At 43.2% G+C, this 14,723-nt stretch overlaps 3 protein-coding genes across 5 annotated transcripts; 2 read left to right on the forward strand and 1 right to left on the reverse strand.

The window, feature by feature from the left end:
* The first annotated feature begins 1,094 nt into the window (after positions 1-1,094).
* med22 (mediator complex subunit 22) lies at positions 1,095-7,272 on the forward strand. 2 transcript variants are annotated; one of them, XM_086030580.1, is made up of 4 exons: positions 1,095-1,642; positions 3,166-3,246; positions 3,869-4,077; positions 6,715-7,272. In XM_086030580.1, the coding sequence occupies exons 1-4, from the start codon at positions 1,520-1,522 to the stop codon at positions 6,908-6,910; spliced, it is 609 nt and encodes a 202-aa protein (XP_085886706.1). In that variant the 5' UTR covers positions 1,095-1,519; the 3' UTR covers positions 6,911-7,272. The 2 variants fall into 2 exon arrangements, with proteins under 2 accessions (XP_085886706.1, XP_085886707.1); XM_086030581.1 differs by having other exon boundaries at positions 6,458-6,866.
* A 1-nt stretch (position 7,273) lies between these two features.
* Positions 7,274-10,373, reverse strand: c5h9orf78 (chromosome 5 C9orf78 homolog). Its single transcript, XM_086030577.1, has 9 exons — positions 10,184-10,373; positions 9,948-10,007; positions 9,818-9,869; positions 9,631-9,701; positions 9,461-9,538; positions 8,364-8,561; positions 8,154-8,290; positions 7,971-8,078; positions 7,274-7,888 (listed from the first exon to the last, which is right to left on the reverse strand). The coding sequence occupies exons 1-9, from the start codon at positions 10,258-10,260 to the stop codon at positions 7,791-7,793; spliced, it is 879 nt and encodes a 292-aa protein (XP_085886703.1). The 5' UTR covers positions 10,261-10,373; the 3' UTR covers positions 7,274-7,790.
* Positions 10,094-14,592, forward strand: nfu1 (NFU1 iron-sulfur cluster scaffold homolog (S. cerevisiae)). 2 transcript variants are annotated; one of them, XM_086030578.1, is made up of 9 exons: positions 10,094-10,479; positions 11,034-11,072; positions 11,387-11,472; positions 11,560-11,695; positions 12,634-12,700; positions 12,773-12,890; positions 12,979-13,042; positions 13,132-13,306; positions 14,256-14,592. In XM_086030578.1, the coding sequence occupies exons 1-9, from the start codon at positions 10,361-10,363 to the stop codon at positions 14,286-14,288; spliced, it is 837 nt and encodes a 278-aa protein (XP_085886704.1). In that variant the 5' UTR covers positions 10,094-10,360; the 3' UTR covers positions 14,289-14,592. The 2 variants fall into 2 exon arrangements, with proteins under 2 accessions (XP_085886704.1, XP_085886705.1); XM_086030579.1 differs by having other exon boundaries at positions 10,113-10,479; positions 11,390-11,472.
* Positions 14,593-14,723: the final 131 nt, after the last annotated feature.

Consider the following 14,723-nt stretch of genomic DNA (forward strand, 5'->3'; position numbering starts at 1 on the left):
GGAGTCCGTGCGCGTCCACAACGATCATTGATCCAAATCGATCCAAAAGGCTGCTTGATTTATTATATGTCCACTATGGTCCATTAGTGGGTTCGATACGTTCCAAAGTGATCAATCATGCATGTGATTATTCGAGCGAGCGTGCGGTCAGCAAAAAGTAGGGCTTCCCCGTTCACCCTCTAGTTTAAGAAACCCAAGTGAAGTTACGCCAAGTGAACAGATGATTTTACCACCTGTGATGACGTACCACACCCACACCACGTGACAAGCATCCCATTTACCAATTGATCAGACAACACCTTGATCAATACAGTGATGTCCACTTATTTACAATATGTGACACAGCGCTGGTACCTACAATCAAATAGGTAGGCCTGTAATGTCCAAGTAAGCGCTGTAGATTTTACAAGTGACTTCCGCAATGAATGTGTTTCTCTTGTCATTGAAATACTGTATCAAGAGCACTTACTGGTCAGGGAGTTGGTGAACTAGCGTCAAGATCGGTGGCCTAGCTATTACATTGTTAAGAATGTGTTCTGTCATATGCAGCACTTTGGTTTTCAGCATGATCTTTTATGTAACATCTAAACCACCTGAACCCAAAGTTGAATGAATGTTTATCTGTTGTAATATAAAATGTTGTGTTTGAACATGGAAAGTGTATTTTGGTGCGTGGTTGAAGCTCACTTGCGCAGGTTTCAATGACTTTCTGTTAAGACGAAAAGTGTTCGAATTAAATCACGGCCTACCTTTGTTGACCTGAAAATTAAATTAATGAAAATCAAACTTTTCCATGTATTTGTTCATTTTGAAACATTTGGATGCTGAGATTGAACTAAACTGGAGAAATATGACAGCACAGGATATCATAGCAAATTCCAGAACCAAATGTATCCCATTACTGCAATTTAACAAAGATCTGACTAATCTGATTTATGTTACGTTTGCGGGTTCCAACGCGCGATTGAACCACTGTCTTAAAAATGGATACAATGGTTTTGAATTGTTGGAGAAATTATAGCGTTCACACGCAATTTAAAAGAAGGCAATTATTTTTCAAAGATTGCCAACATATAGTGTATTGGGGAGGGGGATCACTAGATGGCGGTAGTCACCGTACACGGCGGATATTACTCGCCACTAGAAGTCGACGAAGACAAGTCACCAGTTCACCACTGACTTTGTTGTTCTGGTCTCTCACGTTACTCTACTATCCTCTCAAAATATCGCTTGGACAGCATGTTCGAACGTATTTCCTAACGTATTTTGTACTGCATGACCGTATAAAGAGATCTTTGTTCGGTGTTTCGGAACAGCGTTTCACGTGTGTGTCTTGCTAGCTTGTAACGCAACATTCTTGATTCTGCTATTCGTCGCCCCCTCTTAATTTAGTACAGCAAACCCCTGAAGGGAAAAGCCGAAAGGGAAACAACAAAGTACTCTCCCTCGCAGTGGATAAATGCTTTTATGTTCATGGGAATACTGTAGGTAAAACCTGTATTGCTTTTGCTTGAGCCTAATGGCAACCCAGAGAGCGCTTCCTCAGAGCAAAGAAAGTCTGCTGCAAAATTACAACAAGAGGCTGAAAGATGACATCAGGTCCATCCTGGACAACTTCACCGAGATCATCAAAACTGCCAAGGTATGTGTATGTTTGTGTAGAGGTCCACTTTCCTTGTTTGTCGTCCTTGCTCCGACTTTCCAAAGTACTCTTTGGCGACGAGAAATCTTCAGTTTCGCTTAATTGGTCCAAAAATGATTTACTTAAAATAATGTATATTTGTTCGTCTACTGAAGTGTCTCTCTCCTATTATTTGAGGCAAAACACTCATTTTACATTAGAAGGGGACACCACGAAACCAAATAATGACGATCTCGTCTCAATGATGTGATTAGTGTGAAATGTAGGCGCTGATAAATACACACAGAAAGCATAACTAATTCTGAATAATGCCCATTTGTTGTAACTTCTGCCTACATTATCAATATGTGCTTTTTGTGACATTTGGTGGGTGGGTTTGAGATTTTTTTTCAAATGGATAACAAAGGTCGGTAAACACTGCTGCAAAAAAATCATTAAGTACACTACAGGTATATACTATGCTTACACGTTGAAAGGACAATACAGAGCACATTAAGAAATGATAACTGCATGTGTAAAAAGGAATACAATACATTTTAATATAAAAAAAACACGGATCCTTCTCTTTTTATGAAATGAGTGCAACATTTTTTTTTCTTCACGAATACGTTCTATGCAAGCCCACTACTTGAAACAAGGCATTCTGATTAATAATGCTTTTGTGGAATAAGAGTCAATCCACCCGTATTTAGCCATCTCTGGGGGTGGCCATTTTGTCAGTTCAATTGACTGAAAATGACATCACAACTGCTCAGGGCTCAGGTAACGACCAATCACGGCTGACCTGTCTTCTGAAGCTGAGACGTGATTGGTCGTTACCTGAGCCCTTGAGCAGTTGTGATGTCATTTTCAGTCGACAGAAGTGACAAAATGGCCGCCCCCAGGGATGGCTAAAAAGAGATGGATTTTGCTGCTTAACTCAAATTCCACAAACGCAATGTTGATCAGAATGCTGTGTTTCAACAAGTGGGTCTGCCGGGAACATATTTTTGGGAAAAAATATTTTTGGGTTGTAAGGGCTGTGCTATAATATAAGAACACTAATGCCATTTGTTGGTTCATTCTGGCAATCTGTGGATAAGCTGTTTAAATGCTGCTCGTTTTCCTGCATGCTTTTGACATTCATATTCATTAGATGCCATGTCAATTGAGTGTGACATAGCGACAAGCAAAGTATTGCTTGCCATGATGTCTGATAACCGAAAGCTTAGCTTCACTTTTCCATTGTGGCGTTGCATGAATAAAGCAGCTACGTTCGTAGTATCCCACGATCAAACTCCCACAAGAAACGCGAGGCGAAACATCGTTCCACCTTTGGTGTGAAGGTAGCGTTACGCCATCGGGCAAACTAGTTCATTTGTGACCACGAAGCGGCAGATGTTGTTACTAGCACAAACCGGGGAGCTCCTGTAATTTTTTTTTTTTTTTTATTACCACTAGTCAATGAGCCACTTTTGGACCCCAGGAAAACCAGTTGGGAATCACTGCTCCAAAAGTTGTCTTTTTTTTTTTTTCTTCCTCAGATAGAAGATGAGACCCAAGTGTCCAGAGCAACTCAAGCAGAGCAAGACCATTATGAGATGCACGTACGAGCAGCTAATATTGTAAGTTTAAACACGTGACAATTATGCTGAATGTCTATCTATGGATTTGAAAAGAATTAAACGCTCGCTGGGTTTACATAAAGTTTAATGGTCATGTCTTAAGATCTCTTGAAATTCATTTACCTCAGTTTAGCAGACTATTGGAGTCTTCACCGTTACTAGAGACAATTGTCCGTTAAATTGAAGTACTTTAATTTTCGTGGCCTAAAAACAAAATTATTGTTTTGGACTGTGTTTCGTGGCCATGAATCTGTCGGTGTTTACATTTTCAAATGATTGCTTCGCCGTCATTCCTTGAAAATCAAAATGGCCCATCACTGAGTAATTTTTACAGCAGGTCCGTGAGCTACTCACGTGGTCCTTGGGGGGGTACCACGTTGGTGACCCCTTATCTAAAGCAAGCACTTTTAATTTGCTCCTTAGTAAAAGTGTGCAATGCCAGGAGTTTAGAAAGTTACAGTAGATACTTGGACATTTCCAGTCATTCACACAAAGGAGCTTGAGTACTTGGCGAGTGCACATGACTTCTACACAGGAAAGCTGGAACAGCGATTTGACTCCGAACCTCAGACGTGTGACACAGACGTGCTAAGCGCTGCTGAAACGTGTGCGGGTCCATCAGGTTCGCGCGGGCGAGTCCTTGATGAAGCTGGTGTCGGATCTGAAGCAGTTCCTCATCCTGAACGACTTCCCCTCGGTCAACGACGCCATTAGCCTGCAGAACCAGCAGCTGCGCTCGCTGCAGGAAGAGTGTGACAAGAAGCTGACCTCACTGCGCGACGAGATCGCCATTGACCTGTACGAACTTGAAGAAGAATATTACTCCTCCAGGTACAAGTAGACTCTTACTCGCCACCCACCATCCCACCACTGTCCTGCGCTCCCACCCTCACCATTCTCCACCAAGCCCCAGAAGCCATCGTCATCATCATCATCATCCAGTACTAGCTGTGTGTGAGTGGTGTATACCGGAGGTGGGCATTCCGTCAGACAGACAGACCGGTCCGTCCGCCCGTTACTGACACGCCCGTTTTTCTGACGATTAACAAATGGCGGGACACCTTTTAAAAAGCCAAACTGACGAATGACGGAAGTGGGTTTTCATCCGTCTTGGCAATCGTCATCCGTCATTGACAGACCATGAGTTCGCCCTTTTTTGGCGGTTTTTTTTGGGGGGGGGGGGGGGGCGACTGACGAACCACCAACGGACTTCTGACGGACTAACGATTACAATTCAGTTCATGAAAAATGACGGGCGGGTACCCTGGCCACTGACGGATGACGAATAAAGGACCAACAAAATTTAGTCAAATGCCCACCTCTGGTGGAAACACACCATGTGTAAGTATAATGCCCTCCCCCAAAATAATCGAGTGCCTTCCATTTTGCTGCTGTATGAAGTGAGAATATGGTTGATCTTTAAGAAGATATTCAGCAGAACGTCAGCAGGGTGATAGCAGCTCTTCAAATATAAGATAAAAGCATGTTTCAGTATTTGGTGCCTTTTGTTTGCCGTCAAGCATGACGGGCGTAGATTAACCGCGTTTCGCAACCTGTGTAACCTGGCCAGAGCCAGATTGATACATGAATCACTCAAAGAAGTTCCCCACAGTATCAATCTGGGATTGTCCATTGTGATCTGCTCAAGAAAGGGCGGGGACATTCAGTACAATACTTTGCGCTGATTGGGCAACTTGTGTACGCCTATCAAACGTTAGTTTTGACCAATCCCGGCAACGGATGAAAATGTCGTCACCGGCACGTGCCTTGTTTTGACCATCTGAGTCCTCTTATCTCCATGATTGGCACAGATGGCATCATGGTGTTGAGTGATAGTTGTCGTTTTTGCAATGCGGATAAAGGGCGTCTTAACTAACATGTCGTTGATTTTTTTTTTTTTTTTTTTTTTTTAAATCAAGCCGATTGTCGACCGAGAGACGTTTTCGTAACAGTCACACAACCCGCCCCCAAACACACCCGTAACTTTTTGATTGGGGTGCCGCTGGGAGGAAATCAGCGGGCTCGGGACAAAATGGATTGTCAGGGTTTTGTGAACTCACAAATAGCACAAGAATCAGGTGTGTTGCAACTGATCAGGGAGAGATGGAAAACTTGCAGGATAGTGGCCCTTGAGGAACAGGATTGAAGACCCCTCTTGTAGCGTTATCATGTTGTGTTCAGATGCTTCTTCTATATCCAGTATTTACCAGAGATGGGAATTCCGTCCCATGGACAGAACGGACGGATGTCCATTTTGGGGACAGAGGACGAGGACATGTGATGCCCCCTGCCGGCCGGGCTGCATAGTCTGGTAACCAACGGTGGTTGTGTTGGCAGCTAAATGCTATCTTAGTTGATACTTCAACAGATGTAAACAATTCAATCCACTCGCGATACTCCCAGCCGGTGTGTGAATGTGGATCGGAAATTAGCCAGCCAATGAGCTTTAAATAATGTTTATGAAACCTCTCCCATTGGCCTCTCCCACGGCGTCATGCTTGGACCTTTTTTTTTTTTTTTTTTTTTTTTAGGCTGTTGAAATGTAAGGATGTGAGCGCTTTAAAAGGACGGAGGACGACTATTTTATAAATAAGGACGGAGGGACGTTGACGGAAGCGTGCCCAGGTCGCGGACGGAGGACGGACCGGAAAAATAGGGTAAAGTGGCCCATCTCTGGTACTTACTGTTGCCTTTCAATAAAAGATGTCATACTCAGTTATTCAAATCACCTTTCTTACCCAGTCTGGTGTGCTACTTTGTGGCTGGCTCATACGGTACATTGAGGAATAATTCTGTAAGTGTACCTAATTCAGTGTCTGGCTTGGACCATGTTAGGCTATTCTAATGCTTATGTGACTAATTCATCAAATGGTTATAGATTGGACTGTGTTGCCACAACAGTATGCTATTCATTCAAGGTGGGAATCTAAATTGACTAGTGGGAGAGACATTTTGTTATGTGAATGCATTTTAGTCCAAATATTGGTTTCCATGGTGTGACTCAAGCTGTAAAAAAAAAAAAATTTAAAAAAGTGTCAATCTCACATGGTTGAACGAGTGCCAGTTGTGCGGAAAGATAATGATTAAGAAATAAATAGAGAGAAACAATTGAATAGTTTGTCCTGTTTTTCGACAAGAAAGCAATCAGAGGTGTGTGTGTGTGTTTTTTTTGGCTGGGTGTGGACCCGTGTCACTTTCTGCATTTGCTCAGCTATGCTCTCCATCATCAACTAATCATCTTGACAACTGTTGATCAGCATTCGCTGCAAATTCTTTGGCAGCTGTTGCCTTCATCGATATTCCAGTTTCTGGCGCTTGTTGCTTAATCTCCACGCTTGTCTGACTGAGCTTTGGTGGGCGTACGAATGCGCTTGTTCTCACTTGGCACTCTTGTCTGCTCCTCTCCTGCTCCGCTGTGCCTCTGCTCCGCTGATTCTTTGCCTCCCGCTGGCCTTCCGCACCTCAAAGCTACAATCAGTGGGACAGTGCGGACCTGCCCTTGTGCGAAGCGTATCGGCGGCGGGACAGTTGGGCCTCCCCGGGCAGCAGCCGCAGCTCCAGCCAAGGGGAACAAGTGGAGACGGAGGGACCCCCGCAGCAAGAGGTCAACCCACAACATCACCTCAACGGACACGCAGGTGCCGCGCCCATCGAGAAACCGTAAACTTGGAAGTACTTTGAATCATTTAATTGTTTACCTGCGGAAAGAACCTTACTTCCATGGGATTGAGAAAATTGTCATGAAATACATTCCACTGAGTTTAATCTGAGTGTGTTCACACTACAAAGCTATTCAATTTCCAGTTACGGTACTTGATTTCTTTACAGATCAGCATTAAAAAATAGGTCTACGTGGAAGTGAAAATTAAATATTTCATTCCCGATGTCATCTACCAAAAGAGTACATGTGCAAATTTCCATTATTTGCATGCTAGACTGGGCTTGTTTCATTTATAGCATTATTAATTTGTAACATGTCGTTGCTGTTAATCTAGAGCATGATGCTAATAAAGAACATAAATGGTGGTGCGTGTTTTGTTTTTTTAATAAAAGCAAATGTCGACAATGGAACTTGAAATATGTACATTATTTACAAAGCAGATCATGGTAGCCACCATTGAGGTAGGAAAGTTCCACCTCAGAAGATATTTCCTACCATATGATAGTCACCAGCAGCCAATTTGTTTTTAAAACTTTGTCAGAAACGTACAAAAGCAGGAAGGAATAAATCTCGTCACCCGTTTGTAAGCAATACTCTTCTTTCCTACATGTCGAGGAACTTTACTTTCATGTGACCATTCAGTATCTTGACATTTACCCTTAGTTCCCATCCACATCTGTTTAATATGCCGCCTTTTGTTAAATCTCATACAGTGTAGATATTTTTAGTCCACCCCAATTTGTATACACCCATTAGATTTAATAATTCCATGTCTTTCTAGAGCTACCTTGTCTATCTGCTCATAATGCGCTGGGCAGCCTTTTCATTTGTCCATTTGATGGGTCGGAGGCTTCACTCGCAGCAGACGGCCGCCATCAAAACATCAATATCGTCGATTCATCTTCTTGAACTTTTCGTAATGGTAGTCATCACTTGCTTTTTCGTTATTTGGTCGTTTGCGGAAGTTAGGTGGCTCTGATGCTGTGGAGTAACAAGGTTGAATGAGAGATAGGTTGCAAATACCTGAAGGGAAGGAAAAAAAAAAGTGAGGTGGGACACTTACTCTCTGTCCCAGGTTTCTCAGTGTCCCCCACACGCAGCGGTCTTGCTTTGGGTTCCTCTCTATCTCGTCTGTGGTGCCTCTGAGCTGCGTTGGCATCCTCATGATAGACTGCAGGAAGAAGACATCGGCACGGTAAGGAGACATTTCACCATTAAACCAGAGTTACATGATGTTCAAACCTACAGCGGTTGTGTTGGACATAGTTGACAGCAATGTTGGTCGGTACAAATGATGTCCCGTTGTCTTTTTTCTTGTTCCTTTGTTCCGCAAGCAGTTTGGCTTTGGCTTCCTCTGTCTGGATGATGTTCTTTATCTTTGCGCTGAACATAAATAAAATATTGTTGGTTTTTTTCCCTCAAGTATTTTAGTTGAGCATTTTGAGCGTCTACATACTCAATACCAAGGTCGACTTCAGGGATTCCACTCAGCATCTGATTGGACAACATCTCCTCTGTCTTCTTGGCAGAGTTGACCCGGATGTTCTCGGGTAGCTCATACAGGTGGTCCTCTGCGTTTTTCACCTTGACTTTTTGTTCCTCCGCTTCCACAAGGCCCTTCTTTCTTCTCAGCTCTGTTTCAATGTATTTCATCCTGACGGGACACGCATGTGTCAAATGTGTTCAAGAGCAGGCTGACCACATTACATACAGTACACACAGCACACTACTTGGGAAGTGCTATATGGGTTGACGACTGCAGCCACCCCTAGCCTCCAAAAGGCATAACGTCTGAAAAATATGAAATAGACATCAACAGCCTCTTCATAGGCTGGAAACCTCATTCAAATGAATGGGAGCCATCCGGCTCTCACAGGCAATGGATTAGCGACATCTATAAAATCCAAAATATTGGTGCAATTGTTCAAATATTTTCCGAATATTAAGTGGGTATGCATATACATGTGCATTGGTGAGGATCGATCACGGGTTTAGTACATTACGTGATTTTTTTCCCCTTATACACATGAAGCAAAACTGGTTTACAACGTCCATAAAATCAAAAATATTGCAACCATCCATCCATCCATCCATTATCTGTACCGCTTCTCCTCACAAGGGTCGCGGGGCGTGCTGGAGCCTATCCCAGCTGTCTTTGGGCAGTAGGCGGGGGACACCCTGAACTGGTTGCCAGCCAATCGCAGGGCACACAGAGACAAACATCTGCACTCACAATCACACCTAGGGGCAATTTAGAGTATCCAATCAACTTACCATGCATGTTTTTGGAATGTGGGAGGAAACCGGAGTGCCCGGAGAAAACCCACGCAGGCACGGGGAGAACATGCAAACTCCACACAGGGAGGCCGGAGCCGGGATCGAACCCACGACCTCTGAACTGTGAGGCGGACGTGCTAACCAGTCGGCCACCGTGCCGCCATATTGCAACCATCATTTTAATATTTTCAGAGTATGAAGTAGGCATGTGTACAGTACCCATTACTTACAACGTCCATAAAATGCATAACCCTGTCACAGATGACTAATACATACATGTCAGCATCTTCATCTCTTCTGTTTGTCTCCGCCGAAAAGGAGGTACCAAGGTTAAGGTCTGTATCGTCCTCTGTCCTATATACAAAACAAACGCAATACATAAAAGACAAGGCCAAAGTGTTACATATGAAAAACGACACAATCCCCATATTTTTGGGTTTACTTACATGTCTCGATTCCGATCCTTGACTTTCTTCATGTCGACAACTCCTCCAGTTTTGAGCTTAAAGGGATCATTCTGTAAAATGAGTAGATGTGTTATTCACAGCACTATACAGCAAATACACACGCGTGCAAGACGCAAAACGCATGTTGTTCAAATAAAGTCAACGTTAAGTTTCGGAGAGTACTCACATCAATCTCAACCTCTGGTGGCAATTTTTCTCCAACCAATAAGGCAGTTACGCTGTGGAAACAATCATGGTTATTGGCTTGATAATAAATGATATTTAACCAATTTCTTTTGTGTAGCTTCAGCTGTTACCTGACTCCGTTCTGTCGTCGCCGCAAACTCTGCAGCTCTTTGGCCTCTTCTACTTTACATCTAAACAAAAGAAGAGCAACAAGAACATTAACATACACATTCTATTGGGTAAAAAAAAAAGACCGTAAATCCATTCATTATGTTTAGATTATTGTTTACTGCGGCGCAATTAAGTTAGCTCTGGTAGCTAGCAAGACGTTAGCTCCGGGTCCCTCATATAATAGTTCACTTGTTACCTGACTTCTTGAGTCGTTTCATCCTCTTCCACATCCGAAGAGTCTCTTCTCCTCCTAAAGTTTTTTCCAGAGGGCATTTTAATATGCAACTTAAAAGTTACCTTCACTTCGGAACGAGAATGCTGTGTATAACGTAAAAAAAAAACGTTCCCAGCAGTTTGAAGGGGACACGTCTAAATGGCGCACAACAACAAAACGAGTCAGATACTTCCGGTCTCTTCAGTTATCAAAACAAACATGGCGACTTACAGGCAGGTCGGCAGTATGCTGGCTAATTCCGCAAGACTTTTGCGTCCGTAAGTTAATTTCCCCCTCAAACAGGACGTTTTCGTTGATGTTAAAAATGATTGCAAAACACCAACGTCATTAGAAGAGTGGCTGAGATTACTATCTACTTGTAACCTAATTTAAATGCGACATACTGGTTACGTGATGTCACAGCTTTATTAATGACAGGAAATTTACGGGCCTCTGTATAGGCTTTCGTCAATCACTATATTATTTGATTATTTATATTTACCAAATTTTGCAATGAAAAAGGCGTACAATTGTTTTAAACCGTAAGCGTGAACTTTGGTAACTTTGGGCTGTGAACGCGAGAGACGTGGGCTCTGATTGGTTTGGGAAAAATTATTCTAAAGCGCTAAAATGTGTTTATTTAAACAGATGTTGTGACAAATATGATGTCATACGGCGTCAGATAACCCCTCCCTTCAATGTGCTTGCCATGTGCCTGTAAGGTTTATAAAAATAACCAGGAGGGTTTGGAAATGTTACCAGATAAGGTTATCCCTCAATCTTATTTTTTCTTATCCTAATACGAAACTTTCTTCCTCCTTGTTTATTCCAGCGGGCTGGATAACTTGTGGCACCATGCTGGCTCTCACAGGTCAGTCTTTGCTTGAAACATATATACCTGGTTTGGGGGAGGAGATACCATTCCGTCTGTGACGTGTGCTGTGTGGGTCACCTCGAATACATTACACACAATTAGAACAGTAAGCACACGTGGCGATTTTACTCTCACATTTTAAAACCGATTGTAGATGTTAACATTAGGTGCAGAGGCGGGCATCGGTCACTAAATTCCCGTCTGTATCGCCGGCCGACCGACGTGGTTTGGGATTATGTTTCATACAGATTATGTACAGTACATGAACTGTTATTTTTCCCTCTCTTACCAATTCTCCTTTGTGTTGCTAGCAGTGGATGCCAGAGTGCTGGTTTTCACTGGCTTTCACACAACACAGTAGTCAGAAGCAGATGGCCTCAGCAATGGGTTCTCCCAGGTCTGTATCACGACTTTATGGATGTCTTTACTGCTTTTTGTAATGGTAGTGATGGTGTTTTATTTATTGTGCAATGTGTCTTCACAGGGAGGAGCATGTTTGTGCAGACACAGGACACACCAAACCCAAACAGCCTCAAATTTCTGCCCGGACGTATAGTTCTTGAATCGGGAACTATGGATTTTCCCAGCCCTCGCGAGGCATACACCTCACCGTTAGCCAGGTATATCGTTACTTAAAGACAGTTTAACATAGATATTCATAGATAGCACAGTGGACGACTGGTTAGCACGTCCGTCCGCCTTACAGTACAGAGGTTCAGGGTTCAAATCCGGGCTCTGACCTTCCTGTGTGGAGTTTGCATGTTCTCCCCGTGCCCTTCGTGGGTTTTCTCCGGGTACTGCGGTTTCCTCCCACATTCCAAAAACGTGCATGGTAGGTTAATGGAACACACTAAAGTCAATTGTCCCTAGGTGTGATTGTGAGTGTGAATGTTTGTTTGTCTCTGTTTGCCCTGTGATTGGCTGGCAACCGGTTCAGGGTGTACCCCGCCTGCTGCCGGATAATGGATGGATGGATTTTGATATCATATGACATAGTAGGAAATAAGACTACATTAACATTAGAAAGTTTGATCTCTATGATCGAATGCTGTCAGTTTTGGCTATGCAGGTCAACCTCTGATTTTCTTTCGAATTTTTTTTTTTTTTTTTTTTCCAGGGCCAAACTGTTGCAATGATAAAGCCTTTATTGAATGTGCAGATATTTATGGTAACATTCTTAATTGTCCTGGAAGTGTGTTAAAAAAAAAAAAACACTACTTTGCTTCTCATTACACACAGTGTATTTTAAAATTCTTTACTGTCATACAAATGGCAAAAGAAGTTACCCGCTGGGGCAGAATGTAGAGATTCCATTGTAATATTTAGTCATGCCCAGCTTTACTTTGGCGCCTAATTGTGTGTTGTGATACAGACCCTTTGACTTGGAAATAACAAATGTAATGGGTTGAATTTGATGTTATTTTAAGGGTCCACTGGACATTAGATGGCTTTTGTGTATGTAGATATTGATAAATGTGAACGTTTTCTATCTTCCTTAATTGTTATTTTTAAGACGTGAAACCAAAAACTAAAAAGTATCGTTCTGTATTGTCTGTAGACAGCTATTCAGGATTGATGGCGTCAAGAGTGTCTTCCTGGGCCCTGATTTTATCACCATAACCAGGGTACAGCAGACCAAGTTGATGCCAAACACAATGCAACCGACTAGTTTTTAACATTCGTATGTCCCCATGTAGGCTCATGAAAATATTGAATGGAAAGTAATGAAACCTGATGTATTTGCGGCCATTATGGACTTTTTCACCTCCGGGCTTCCTGTCGTCAACGAGGATGCCAAACCTAGTGAAGACACAGGTAAAATGAAACCAGCTATGCCGGACAATATGCATCTGGACCCCTCTGTTGAAGGACTCGTACGTGACGACTTTTTTGCCGTTGCCAGCACCGTCAGATGACGATGATGAGGTAGTTGCAATGATCAAAGAACTGTTGGACACTCGAATAAGGTAGCTGTCGTTATTGAAAACGCTTTGAAGGTATCAGCAGCCATCCCTTGCTATCAAAGCATTTTGTCTTTTTCCTACATTTTGCTCAGACCCACTGTGCAGGAAGACGGAGGAGATGTTGTGTACCGTGGCTTTGAGGATGGCGTGGTGAAACTGAAGTTACAGGGATCCTGCACCAGTTGTCCCAGCTCCGTTGTCACTTTGAAGAACGGAATCCAAAACATGCTGCAGTTTTATGTCCCCGAGGTTGAATCGGTAGAGCAGGTTGGTTTTGATTCCAAAACACATTTTTATTGTATGATTTTCTTGATGCAACACATCCTAGTCATTCATGTTAATCATGTGCAGTAATCGGCTAAAGAGAGGGTGTTGCTGTTACAAACATTGCGTCTGGAAGTCCTTTAAATATTTGATATTTTACAAATTTAGAAATGACACGTCACTTAGCTGGTAGGGAAGGATCCCAAGCCGCTGTGCAAGGTTGAGAAGCTAAGCGGTGTTCTGCTAGTGGACTTTGTGCTCGGCATAGATTGCCCAAAACAAACAAAGGGTGTCCACTTGTGCACTTGACACCATGACACCCTTGGCCGCAATTCAATGATCGACTTTGTGGTTGTATCATCGGAATTGTGGCTCTATGTCTTGGACTATTGGGCGAAGAGGGGGGCGCAGCCGTCAACCGATCACCACTTGGTAAGGTGTTGGCTCCGATGGTGGGGGAAGATGCCGGTCCGACTTGGCAGACCCAAATGCGTTTGGTGGGAATGTCTGGCAGAGTCCCGTGTCAGAAGGAGTTTGAACTCCTACCTCCGGCAGAACTTCGCCCACATGCCGGGGGAGGCGGGGGACATTGAATCAGAGTGGGCCATGTTCCGTGCCTCCATTGTCAAGGTGGCCGAACGGAGTTTTGGTCAGTGCCTATCGTAGCAGCAACCCCAGGACCTGTTTCTGGACATCAGCTGTGAGCGACGCCTTCAAGCTGAAGAAGGAGTCCTATCGGGCCTTTTTGGCCTGTGGAACTCAGGAGGCAGCTGATGGGTACCAGCTAGCCAAGTGGAACGTAGCATTGGTAGTCGCCCAGGCAAGGCACTGTATGGAATATGTACTGCTATTTAACAATCTCACAGAAAGGAGAGATGATATGAATGATATGAAGAATAAGATAAAGCATTGCTTGTGGCCATTTTCAAAAAGTCCTTTTTCCCCCCCGCAGGTGAAGGATGAGGAGGAAGCTGCTCAAGGTTGACTGACGTTCAGCGAGGACAAGCGCACATTCCTCACTGCACTGGCCAATACGGAGCATCCATGTGGCTAGTGTACAGCTCCTCACAGTGCTCATCACCCCTTGCGTTGATCATGAAATCACATGATTCGGATTGTGTACAATATATTCAACAGTATTTCAACATAAAGCAATTTGAACTTATTTTTAGCTCAGTAGCCATTTCATGTGTAAGACAATAATGAACGTTCTCAAGTTGCCACTCCAAATGGCTTTCCTTGTTTAAACGCACAATATTTATATGAATAAAGTTTACCCATAAACTTTACATTGTGTGTTCCTGTGTCTTTTTATTTTGTGAAGAGAGAAATGAAGAATCGTGCAATTTTAAGATACTTTATAACTATAGTGCGGATTGTAATGTTCCGTTGTAGAAATTGCGAAGAGAGGGGCGTTGAT

This window comes from Filicampus tigris, chromosome 5 (genome assembly GCF_054856515.1).
Source record: "Filicampus tigris isolate MCC_2025a chromosome 5, RoL_Ftig_1.0, whole genome shotgun sequence".
NCBI classification, from domain to species: Eukaryota; Metazoa; Chordata; class Actinopteri; order Syngnathiformes; family Syngnathidae; genus Filicampus; species Filicampus tigris.

What these genes read in the sequence shown, in the direction of transcription:
- med22 (XM_086030580.1), top strand. Translation starts at nt 1,520, where the DNA reads ATGGCAACCCAGAGAGCGCTTCCTCAGAGCAAAGAAAGTCTGCTGCAA. An exon ending in AGATCATCAAAACTGCCAAG is followed by an intron (nt 1,643 to 3,165) that starts GTATGTGTATGT and finishes TTTCTTCCTCAG; the next exon opens with ATAGAAGATGAGACCCAAGT. An exon ending in GAAGAATATTACTCCTCCAG is followed by an intron (nt 4,078 to 6,714) that starts GTACAAGTAGAC and finishes CGCACCTCAAAG; the next exon opens with CTACAATCAGTGGGACAGTG.
- c5h9orf78 (XM_086030577.1), bottom strand. Translation starts at nt 10,260, where the DNA reads ATGCCCTCTGGAAAAAACTTTAGGAGGAGAAGAGACTCTTCGGATGTG. An exon ending in GAAACGACTCAAGAAGTCAG is followed by an intron (nt 10,008 to 10,183) that starts GTAACAAGTGAA and finishes TCTTTTGTTTAG; the next exon opens with ATGTAAAGTAGAAGAGGCCA. An exon ending in CACCAGAGGTTGAGATTGAT is followed by an intron (nt 9,702 to 9,817) that starts GTGAGTACTCTC and finishes CTCATTTTACAG; the next exon opens with AATGATCCCTTTAAGCTCAA.
- nfu1 (XM_086030578.1), top strand. Translation starts at nt 10,361, where the DNA reads ATGGCGCACAACAACAAAACGAGTCAGATACTTCCGGTCTCTTCAGTT. An exon ending in TCAGCAATGGGTTCTCCCAG is followed by an intron (nt 11,473 to 11,559) that starts GTCTGTATCACG and finishes GTGTCTTCACAG; the next exon opens with GGAGGAGCATGTTTGTGCAG. An exon ending in CTGTTGGACACTCGAATAAG is followed by an intron (nt 13,043 to 13,131) that starts GTAGCTGTCGTT and finishes CATTTTGCTCAG; the next exon opens with ACCCACTGTGCAGGAAGACG.